The 12,676-nt window shown below is 37.6% G+C and overlaps 1 protein-coding gene across 1 annotated transcript in view; it reads left to right on the top strand.

Moving 5' to 3' along the window:
* The first annotated feature begins 2,820 nt into the window (after nt 1–2,820).
* Mtpn (myotrophin) overlaps nt 2,821–12,676 on the top strand; it is a 35,015-nt gene continuing 25,159 nt past the window's right edge. Inside the window, exon 1 of the mRNA XM_005332408.4 lies at nt 2,821–3,187. Within this exon, the coding sequence (XP_005332465.1) occupies nt 3,116–3,187 (72 nt within the window). The 5' untranslated portion in view covers nt 2,821–3,115. The remainder of the gene's footprint in view (nt 3,188–12,676) is intronic.

The raw sequence follows: 12,676 nt of genomic DNA, 5'->3' as shown, positions 1-12,676 counted from the left end.
AGCACAGGTGGTAAGGGAATCTGCTTGCCAGTTACTCTACAACCCAGGCTGAGGGCTACAACTCTACCAGAAAAGAAGGTATTGCAGACTCATAATGGCAGTCAAAGTTTAAATGTTTTGTTCATAACTCATTTGTCAGAACTAGTCATATATCCCCACTCAAACACTAAGGGGCCAGAAAGTGCCCTAATGGTGACTTTTGCCCTCTGATCCTCATATAATGGGCTTACCCTTCTTCCCGTGTGTACAACATATACATACCATCTTCCACGGAAATAACCAGAAAAGTTCTTTACTATCACAGTATACATCTCAAAGTTAGGGCCTCACAGTAGTTGGTCTTTTCTTGATCTGAAAACACATAAACTAAATAAATGAAATAGCCCTCCCTTCTACCTACCCTATAACAGTAGAGCAGGAACATGATAACCATAATCACCACCCCCATTCAAAAAGAGGAAGAATGGCAGCAATCATTAGTCTATCGCAATTCTGGAATCCTGCCCAGGCAGATAGTGCAGGATCCACTCCTCCAGGGAAGGACACGTTCCTTGATTAAACCCCTGTTCTGATCCATGGTACAGTCCTCCACCGCATACCGCTTCTGGAGGTCCTTTTTTATAGAAAGAAGGGCACTTCTTTTCCACAATCCTAATAGTCTTTATCTCAAGTAGACACTGGAGAACATATTCTTCTGGGAGTGTGAGCAGTTTTCTTGGGTTGCTTCCTATCTAAGGAGGTCCAGGGTTTTTTCAAAACTATTTACAGTTCCTATAAATATGACTGATTTTGGCATTGCTCTCAAAAATTTAGTCAGTTTCTTCTACATTTGATCCAAATCAGCTCCAGGACTCATAACCCCAGCCACTATAATTTTTGAGATCCAACTTTCTTATTTATTTTTTTCTTGTAGGTACCTTCAGCCTATCAGGCTTTAACATGGGAAAAACTATACCATTTTGTCAAACTGAAGAGTTTCACTGAACACCACCTTAATTGAGGATTTGGTTCTTGCCACAAGTCTGAGTTCTAATCACCAATTGTTGCTCAGTTTTATTTTTTTAATGATTGAGGATGAGAATCACTTGCATCTTCCACTTGGGCAAGTCTCCAAATTTCTGGAGGCTTTACAATCATTTTCATTTCTACTTGCAAGCTGGACAATTATTTCCCGGACTGATCTCTTCCTGTGTTATTTTATGTAATCAATAGTTACCAACACATGACACCAGCTTTCCATTTCTAGCCTCTTCCACTACAGCTTCAAGTTTATGGAGCACATTATTTGCCTCCCATGCTTTGCCATGCTAGCACAGGAGTTTCACCAAATGTTTAACACCTGGAAATATAAATCACCATCCTTATGCCTCCTCCTATTACTCTCTTTGTTTTGTGTTACCTGGCTCCTAAGCCAAGGTAGTTTATTTACATTTTTTATTCTAGTAATATCCCCATCTGGACAATAATTTCTGTATGAATCAAGATTGGCTCACCCGGAAATAATTGCGAAAATCTCTTAAAACAATAAAAGTTTTATTCTTGTTGATACTTCATATCCATCATGGGCTGGTGGGGCATCCTGAGAGAGCTCACTTAGGACCCAGACTGACTATGTATCCACTATCTTGAATATTGCTGGTTGCTGTAGCTGAAGGAAGAAACATACTCTGAAGGGTCTTGCATTAGCAAGCCTGGAAGTGATTCATATTACTTCTGCTCATAACTAACAGGACAAAATTAGTTACATGATGTTATTCAACAACAAAGAAGCCAGGAAGAGCAATTCTCTTGCATACAGAATTGCAGACAAAAGGAAATATTTGTGGAATAACATGAATACCTATGAAAACAGATATTAAAAATAATGAAAACATTTGTGATAAGTACCATGTTGGGGGATGAAAACTGGCTATATGACAGAAGGAATGGAGGGACCTATCTTAGGTGGGTGGTCTCAGGAGTCCTCTCTGAAGAGGCAGCATTTTCACTGAGACCTGAAGGAGTGAGTGAGAATTAAATGAATATTTCAGGCAGGAAACAATGGGCATAAACACTCTAAGGTAAAATGTGCCTGATTTTTCCTGAGACTGACAGAAGACAAGATATATGAGAATAGAAGCATCAATGCTTGGAATACTTTGGAATACTTTATTCTATCCTATCTGTTTGGTGCCTACCAGAGTCGGAACCCAAATAATATTACCTAGTGGAGGAAAAGAAGGAGGAATGGAAGGGGGAAGAAGGGAAGGAAGAATGACTGGAAGAGAGAAGAGGGAAAGAGGGAATGAACAAACTAACAAATCTCCTGACCAGCAACTGACGTACAGGACTGGGAATTCAATTTGATGCCACAAGGCAGAGTAAACCTGTCTCCTGGTACAGTTGTGTGAGTGTGTCTGTGTGTGTGTGTGTGTTTTAAAATTGGCTTGAAGCAAAAAGAAAGGCAAGAAAAAAGGGAAGCAATCCAAATCAAACACTTCTGGTCATTTTTTAGGTGAGCCAGATGTCCTCCAAGATCTTGTATTTGCCCCCCTCCCCGAAGCCAAAATGATAATAATAATAAAACTTTGCCTAATTATGGTGGTGCAGAAACGTCTTAATTCCACCCCAAATCCTCTAACTCCTAGGCCTCATCCCTGCCTGGCCTGACTTGGACAGGATCCGCTACACTCAGCCTTCGGCCCTGCCTAATCGCCCCCGCTCCTCCCTCGGCACCGGCTCCGGCCCGCGTGGCCACTGCGCCTGCGCACAAAGGGCAATCGCGCCACCGCCTGTAGGGGCGGGGTCCGGAGCGGGGCGTTCTGCCGTGGGGAAGAGGAAGAGGAAGTTCGGGGAGGGTCCTAGCTGGGAGTGAACCGGAAGTGTAAACGCTCCTGTTTCTTCTCGGCGAGGCGGAACCTCTTCTGCTGGGCCCGGTGGCCGCAAAAGAACTTTCTCCCGCCCCAACGGTGGCCGCGGCCAACTGCCTCGCCCGCCTGGCAGCCTCACTCGCCTTCTCTTCTCCTCCTCTCCGGCTTCGGGCGGCCCGTCTCCTTCTCGTGCGGCGGTATCCGCTTGCTGCCGCCACCGCCTCCCTCGTCTTCTGCCCGGCCAAGCGGCCCGCCCCGCTGCAGTGATGTGCGACAAGGAGTTCATGTGGGCCCTGAAAAACGGAGACTTGGATGAGGTGAAGGACTATGTGGCCAAGGTAAGCGGGGTGGACCTGAGGTTGAGGAAGCCGGTGGGCGCTGCGCTGGCGGGGGCGGCAGTGTCGCCGGGGAGCGTCCAGGCGGAGACAAGGGTCTGGGTAACTTGGTGGCCTGTGCCAGGTGACTGCTGCGTTGGTACAGTCTCTTGTCTTCATCACGCCTTGGAGGAGGGGAGGTGGCAACTGGCTCTGAGCCTCCGCTGAGCACTCATCATTTGAACAGGGCCCTCTTCTACACCAGCGTTACTCAAATCTTTCTTTGAATGAAGTAATTCTCCATCTTGGACGTGCCCATTACTGAATTTAGTAACCTAGGTAATTGGGGTCATAGGAACCTTTTCTTTGACTCTGGGCCTGATAGGAATTTAAAGAACTCATTGACCGCGAAAAGGAGTACTGAAAATAGCAATTGTTAAAATTCTGAAACTTGGTATCACTTCACTGTGAAGTCTTAACTTTGGGTGTGGCCTTTTTCCTCTCCCCCCCCCCCGCCCCACACACGTGCCTCAGGTGGTAAGGTCATCAGTTGGCATCTGGAGTGTGGAGGAAATCTGAATAGTTTTTCAACAAGCACGTTAACTTTGGTTACTCCATCTTCCTCCTTGATTCGTCTGAAGTGCTTACTTGTGTAATAGTCATGCAGTTTAGTCACAGTATATTTTGGGGGTAAGATCATGATTATGAAAGCCAAACTCAAAGCGAAGCCCAAGATGTCAAACTGAATCCACGTTGTGGTGGAGTGGTGAACTTTTTTAAGTTCCAAGCTAACCTGCCTTTGGATCCTGAAACTGCGCATTTTGTAATTATAAAAGAACTTAATGTGATTGGTGGATGATAATTTGTTAACCATCTTCCAAAACAAAAGTGTAATTTTATGACATAAACAGAAAAAGTATCTTATTCAACTTTATTTGGGTACAGGGGATTGAAGCCAGGGGCGCTTAACATCCCCCGGTCCCCCACCCTCTTCTTTCTTAAAATTTTATTCAGAAACAGGGTCTGGCTGTTTCTTAAGGCCTCACCAAGTTGCTGAGGCTGGCTTTGAACTCAAGAACCTCCTACCTCAACCTCTCCATCTGCTGGATTACAGGGGTGCACCACTGGGACCTGATCAACTTTAAAAGTGTGAGAACCAGGCCTAAGTTTTATTAGTATGATCACTGATATACTACTTTAGTGGTCTGTGTTAGGAAGTAAGCAAAACGGAGTTTCATAAAACTTGCCTGATTGTGCAAGGCAAATGCTGATGGTTTTTCCTCTGTTTAACTGCATTACAGTTTAGACTTTTTGCATGTATTTGATCTGCTTAATTGTTATTTGCAATGGATTTTTAGAATAAGCTGCTTTCTATTTACTGCTTTCATACCTAGAGGCAGGCTGAAATCTGAATTATTGCCTGTTTCAAAGTAAGGTTAAAAAAAGAGAAATTACTTGGAGCACTTCAGTCTATGAAAAATTTACCAGTGGTGGGACACTGTAGTACTTTGGTTTCCTGTCAGAGTGGAATCTAGGGTATTTGAAATACAGAAGGTTGATAAGTACTAACTGAATTTACAGCTACAAAAAATAACTCAGTTTATGAGGTGTCTTCCTGATTCACTTTACATCTTCCTTGTGAGTCTTGTGAAATAAGTCTATTAGCCCCATTTTACAGATAAAATTACTGAGTTAAAGGGTACTTACGAAAGGAATCCCGAATTATAGAGATCATGTATGATAAAACCAGAACTAAATTGCTGACTCCAGAACTGGTTCATACAGTCACGATCCAAACATAATTGTGACAGCATATTAGACGAGCTTTCTAGTAGGACATCCCCAAGATCCATATTCAGGCAGATAAATTGTGCACTAAGAATGGTATCACACAAAAACTTTAATGTAAATATGTGACAATAAAAGTGAATGGATCTAACTTATTTCCAGGTCATTTTTAAAGTTAGGATGTTGTGTTCAGCTTGACCTCCCCCCATCCACATTACCACTTAAACTGCCTGCTATCTTAATAAAAGAGATGTGCATGAGAGGGAGGATAGACATTCAAATAAATGTAAAAAAGCATTGAGAACTGGTTTATCCATAAATGTTTGACTTTAATTTAATCCTATGAACAGATCATTGAGCTGTTTGCTTTCTTGGTGTTGTTCATTGAGAAGTGTAGGTCTTAATATCTTTTACTTTGTAAATAAAGAAAATTAATTTTAAAAACTTAACATTCTGGTTTTATACTGACTGAACTGCCTTATTGTGTCAATTCACACTCGAGTTCTTATTGCATGGCATCTTCTACTCAGCAACCACCTTCTGTATTTAGTCATCAACTCACCTTTTTCATCTACCAATTTGTGAACATTCATTATTTTCTTGGTTTATAGGATATACCTTTATCTAAGTGTGTATAAAGTATTAAAGAAACATTCAAACTGGGCTAGTTTTCATTATGAGTAGTGACTTTAAAATACTCTTGTAAGATCTTTTGCACTGTTAACATATGAGAACGAACTAAGTAGCATTTTAGTATGTTTCCTTTTTTTAATATAATGCTTTGAAAATTCAGTAATTATACTTCCCTATCTGCTTCTGACTTTTCTACAGAACCTTGAAATATAGTCTTAATTGTTGATGTTGAGTGAGCTTTTGAACTCTTGACTTTAGAGTTCCAAAACCACTGAAAATTGCATGTTTCCAAATGAAAAAAGCAGAGTGTAGAGAAAAATGTATATTTTGCTATCTTAAATGTTTATCTATAACATTAAAATGACATCTGAAGCAATTTAAAGTTTTTGAACACTGTGTTTTGCCTTCTCAGATGACCTAAAGGCCATGTTTAGTTAATTTATCTACTTTTATTGGACACCAAACACTACTAGACTTAGGCTGGGCCTAGTAGCTAAAAAAGTTGAGCTCAGTGCTCAGGGAAGTTAAACATCTATATTTAGTAGACTTATGTGAAAACACACTCAGGCTTTTTAAAGTAATATGCAAATTACAAGTAACATTTCACATAAAATTTGGTAGTCCAATTGGAAAACAAGAGAAAGACAGAAAGTAAAAATAGCCTGAACAGCTATGGTGGATACTCACAGCCCAATTTTTGATCTACGTGCTGCATCTGGGTGACAGCATTTTCGCCTCTGTCTTCTATTTCCGTCTTAATGTTAATTTCTCTCGCTGGAATTAATTTTGGCACTACCTGAATGCCAGGTTGCCTATTGGATACCTCTGTTCATATTCCAAATGAGCTTTTTTTCCTCTCGAAAACTTTCTATTCCTGTTGTCTCCCTTTTGACTTGTGACCTCATAAACCAACCATTCACCTAAACTAGAAATTAGGAAATTTCTCCAATTTCTGAGGATTGTCAAGACTACCTTCTTCGTCTCTCTCATCTGCATCTCACTCTCCATTCTTAGCACTGCTATTTTAGGTTATTTGCTGCTTTCCAACCTGAATAGTATTTTCCTTGGTTATGGTCTCCCCTCCCCACATCTCCTTCCTGGTCAACTTATAGAGTTTACCTGGAGGAATCTCTTTATAATGTGAATCTAAGCACGTTATCTTTTTTATTCAACCTCCTTCTCTTAAGATATCCTCGTGATTCCCACTGCTAATTTAAAAAGGGCGAACTCCTCCTTGGCTTGGCATATTAGGCCAGTATGATCTGACCCAGGCCTGCCCTGTGCTCCAGAACTTACCATAGTGTTTCTTACAGAAAGCAGGATTACTTTCCATGTACTCTTCATTCTCCTTGACCAAGTTGGCTCCACCTCAGTCCCTAGCCCTGAAGCTAGTGAACTCATTTGTCTTCTTAGCATATCACCTCTTCCAAAAAAAATTTCAACTTCAAATGGAGCTCTGCTGTTTTTACTGTTCCACTTAACATTTTGCTGTGATTTTGCTTGTATATATATTGTATGTATATATATATATATATATATATATATAGTATATATATTGTATATATATATATTGTATATATATATTGTATATATATTGTATATATATCTTTCATTAAGCTCTGAGATTCTGAATGGTAGATGCTGTACTTTTTTTCATCTTTGAATCTCCAATTTAGTGTCATAAAACTTCACACAATAAAAGTTTATATTCCTGGGAATTCTTTTCATTCTTCACAATGATTTCAATAAACTATGTAATAGTAATTACCATTGACTGGTTAATTTATGTTGTAAAAAGCACTCCGAAAGATATTTTACTTGTTTTCATTTGCTTATACCATAGGGTTTCAATATTACCATTTTAAGAATGAGGAAATCAAAGCTTAGAGAAGTAATTTGACAAGGTCACACCCTAAGTAGCCTAACTGCGATTCAGACTCAAGGATGTCTGAGTTGAAAATCTATACGCGCACACACACACACTCACACACACTCTTGTTTAATTAACCACACTGGTCTGCTTTGAAATAAATTATCTAGTTTCTTTTCTTGAAACAGTTTATAAGCACTTTAAGAAAAATAGGAGAGCGGCTTGCAAGAGGCAGGACAAATTAGTTCTGACTATGAAGACATAGAAAATGGCTTTTTTTTAAATTTTAAGTGTAACAATTTGGAAATAATTAGTACACAGACAATCGTTTCTGTAAACTCAAATTTTCACCAAAGCTGTCTTTGCTCAAGGTGTGTCTATAAATAGAATGATTGATAGGTTGTGGGAACTTTTTCTGTACTTACAGTCATAATTTTACTTTATAATTTAGGTTCCTAATTGTAATCTTACACAGTCCAGAAAAGGTTAAAATTGTGACTCTTGGCCTTAGGACAAAACTAGTAACTACTGAGATTTCTATTCAAAGCAGTTTAAATTTGAGCATTTGTGGTGCATTTTATGTATTATTTCATTTACTTTTCACGTAGACCCATGAATGTAATTAATAAGTTAACACCATTTTAGAGATGAAGAACTGAGGCAAAGATTTAATAACTTGCCCAAAGTCATTAAAGTTTTGGGGTGGTGAAACTGAGACTTGAACCCAGTTCCATGGGTGCTGAAGGAGCTTCAGAACTCCTTGTTATTAGCCACTTCACCCTTCACCTTCTCGGGGCACACTATATTGTATATAAAAATATTAAATATTAAAGAATTGGGGGGGGGGATCACAATGATCCATTGAGACTGCTTAAAGATAAGCTCTCTGATATGAAGATCCAACACTTTTTCAGGTGAATGCTTCAGGTGATGAGTAGCGCCTTAAAATCTCTAGCAGGTCTGATATATGTACTCTCTTGTTTACATGTACTTCTGTTTCACTTGCTGTGAAATACTATACATCAGGTCTCTAACTTCCCTTTCTCTGTGGTTTCCTTTCCATCTCCATCCCCCATTCTAATTACATCTGCCTTTGGCTCTCTGATAGGTTTAAAAAGCAACAATTGTGCACCATGTGAGAGAATAGGATCTCTTGAACCTGAGAAGGGTATCAACTTTAATCTTTACAAATTTCTAGACTTATTTGGATCATTTTTTGATTTCCTAATATAATAGCCAATTTAGAAGAGAACTTGATTCAATCTGTCTTTTGATTGGCTTTAGGTTGCTTCCTGGTGTTTTGTTTGTTTTTTTGACTCAGTTGTTAACATTTATCATTTTGTACTGCTTTTCCTATAGCGGGGCTGGTGACTGAGTAAAAACTATTGAATAATATAAAAAAAGTTTCATTGCATATTCCTCCTACTTGTAATTTCTTCCTTTAATATGGAAAACTTACTAAGTGTCTTAGAGACAGAAAAGGGTACAGAAAACAAAAATTAGCCCATAATTCTACATCTAGATAACTTCTATTAACTTTAAGACATAGAATCTATTAATTCTAGTACAAATTGGAAAATGCAACAGTTAGGACAGAAAGGACCTCCTATCAACAGACCCTTTGAACAAGGTAATTAATTTTGGAAAAACATTAAAAATTACTTATCTGTTTTCTCCATTTAGATTTTATAGCCATACCTGCACTTTGTTTTATTTAAATTACTTAATTTATCTTAAAGAAGTATATTGAAATTTATTGATTACCCTTTTTTGAAATGGGATACAATATTCCATTTTATGGGTATGTCATAATTTATTTCACTAATTCTTTATGATAAATATTTTGGTTCCGGTTTTTTTTGCAACTGAACAACCTTATAGTGGATCATCTTTGTGTGTGTGTGTGTGTGTGTATACATATGTATGCACATGCATATATCTTGACAACTTTTGAGGATATATCTGTCATTGTTCTATGAAAGTCTTGTGACATGGATATTGTGTCCATGTTACTTATTTTGAAGTAAAGCATGAAATAGGAATATAGTTTATGAAATTATATACCATTCTGCCTATAATATGGTAAGTGGCAAGGTATGTTAGCTATTAATAATAATAACTGTAAGTTTGTTTTGTTTAAGAGCAAGACTACTTAAAATGTAGTCCACCTCTCTTATAGATAGGGAAAAATTGGATGTTAAAGACCTTGACCAGAGTCATACTGCTAATTGAGGTTGGGACTTTATTTCACTTTTCCTGATCTTGAAATGGGTATTTTCTTTCCACCACACTATTGTTTTCTAATGAAGTGCTTTATTTACTCTCTCTTGGAATATTATTTTTCGCTCCACTCCATCTGCTTGTATCAGTCAACTTTTTTATTGCTATAATGAAATACCTGAAACACACTTAATATTAAGAAAAGAGGCTTATTTAGTTCACAGTTCTGGAAGTTCAAGGGCATGGAGCTGGCATTGACTGAGTTCTGGTGAGTGCCTTCTTGGCTGTCACATCATGGCATATTATTATAGCTTTTTTAATAACCCTGTCAGAGAACCACTTTAATGCCTTCCCAAGGGCAGCACCTCAGTTGATCCAAGGCCCTGCCTCTTAAAAGTTTTGTTAGCTCCCACAACTCCACATTGAGAACCAAGCTTTCAGCACATGTACCTGTGGGGAACAAACCACATCCAAACCATAGCACTGCTTGTTTTTAAAGGTTTTGTTCATGGCTATTTGGTTTTGCATACCATTCCATAACCTCTCGTGCAGTTAATCCCTCATTTACGCCATTGTGGTGTATAATACAGATCTTTTTAACTGCTTATTCTTTATTGTAGAGGTATATAAACTTCAGAGTTTATGAGCTCCTGATCTGAGAAGTCAGTGACTTGAATATGAAAAACAGTGACTTGCTCTGTGGAATGTATCTTCAAGTTTAAAGCTTTCCAAAAGAGTTTTGTCTTAATGATTGGTTAAAGAACTATTGGTATAGGATCAATTATTACCATTTATTGCTTCTTGACAACTCAGTGACTCTCCCCTAAAAAATAATCTGCAAGTCATGATTTAAGATTCAGTGTTCATAGGAGAGCATTTATCTTGTGGGATAAGATAAATGGCTTCCCAACAATTGAAGCCCCATCCTGTCCTTGAGTTCTCTACTATGAATCTTGATGAGATGCAGGACCTGGCTCCCACCACAGCACAGCCAAGAAGAACAAATAAATTGCTTTCTCCTGCCAACACAGGAAATGGGCTCATAACCCAAATATGACTATTTGAATGCTTATGTCTGGAGCCAAGTACAAAGACTCAGGCACAGTAAAAGATGTATGGTAGCAATAAAACATCTGATATTCAAAAACAGTAGTGGAATGCTAGTTGTGAAATCTCTTCTGTGCCTAGGTAATTCTTTCTATGACAGGTTTTTGTTTCTTACTTTTAAGTCTCTTTATTTCTTGCTCATTTCTTCAGCTTTCCCAGCAATTCTGGGAGCTACTTTTAGTATAAGTTTTAATGCATTACACTTCTTTTAATTAGTCTGAATTGGTTTCTGTTGCTTGCAATTAAATACCCCTTATTTATTTTTACCTGCCAGTCTTCCCGATATACCATGGATTTTTTTGAAGATAAAAATTATTTTTATATTCCAAATAATTATCACATTGCTTGTTATCAGCCTTATAGTTTAGTTAAATCTGGGTTGGGTTGGTATTTGCAGAAATTAGTCCTTGTTTCCAAAGTTGCTTTACCATATACCTCTTTGTAACAGATGTTCTTAGTATAAATGATGTTCTTTCATTTCCTCTCTTAGAAATAGTTTTCAAATTTTTTGTTGTTTTAAACTTAGTGAACTCTGTCCAACTTTTCTACATTATTGTACACGCCAGCTTCATCATTTTAGAATTTCAATTAAGAGATTTTAAAACCACACAGTCTAAAAGTAAAGATAGATTTTGTGCTATTGTCTATGAAGAGTAAGAACCATTAGTGCATTTTTTCTTGATATTAGTGAAAAATATATTAAAACCTATGCTTAAATGCCACATTACTTATAACAACATAAAAGCACATGGCCCCTCTTTATCATTTGTTATTTTAAAGCTCTCTGTAAATTGCTTACTCTTTCACCCTGCATTTCAGAGGAAAAGAGTTTTATTCCTGACCTTACCCACTTATTAATCTTGACCAAGATATTTAATTTTATCAAGCCTCAGCTTTCTCACCTATAAATGGATTATAATAGTATCCAATTCATATATTTTGTAGTTTTAAGAGATAGTAAATGTAAATTCACAAAGTAATGCCTACACATTGCAACTGTGTAGTAGAAATTTTCTGTTTGTGGTGTTGTCTTTGTAGATCATTTCCTAACTAAAAGTTCATAAGAGAAGCCAAGGCAGGATTTGGCAAATGGTTTTGTAAAGGACAAGCTAGTAAATATAAACATGAGCATGTTGCTAGTATTCCAATAAAACTTTATTTGCCAAGGCAGGGTTTGGCAAATGGTTTTGTAAAGGACAAGCTAGTAAATATAAACATGAGCATGTTGCTAGTATTCCAATAAAACTTTATTTACAAAACAAGCAGTAATCTAAATGTGGCCCACTAGTCAGATTGTTCACCCCTTCAAAATATTGAAATTAGAAAAACTAATTTGTCTAATAAACTAAATTTTATTTCTTCAGTTTTTTGAGATCTAAAATTTAAATGTATGACAAAATGTAAAAAGTATTTTGGGGATGAGCATTTCAAAAAATCCAACTCAGAAATCCTTAGGTTGAAAGATGAATCTTAAAGAAAAGTGAGGGAAAGTCATGTGTAGATTCAAGTGCTCTAAAAGGAAAGTGCAGAACCTAGATTGTAAATGAGATCTAGAATTATTCTGAAAATTAGGGGTCATTGTTTGTAAATATACAAATAGGAACTAACTGATTCATAAACTAAAAGGAAATTCTAAGGGTGTTCGTTCAATCCCCAGTGCCACAAAAAAAAATAATTATAATAATTTAAGTTATAGAAAGGAAATTCTACAGAATCTTTTCAACTGCCAAAATGTGTACCAAAAATATTCCAGAATCTTTTCCCCAAGCCTGGTACCAGTTCTGTGAACTCACTTGATTTCTAGCTCCCAACAGTGAAAGAGGAGGATAGTTAGCACAGTTTTCACTGTTTTGTGCATAATTCATTCAGCAGATATCATTTGAACATCTGCAGTG

Source organism: Ictidomys tridecemlineatus, chromosome 2, assembly GCF_052094955.1.
Source record: "Ictidomys tridecemlineatus isolate mIctTri1 chromosome 2, mIctTri1.hap1, whole genome shotgun sequence".
Taxonomy (NCBI): Eukaryota; Metazoa; Chordata; class Mammalia; order Rodentia; family Sciuridae; genus Ictidomys; species Ictidomys tridecemlineatus.
This window is presented reverse-complemented; position numbering and strand designations above follow the sequence as displayed.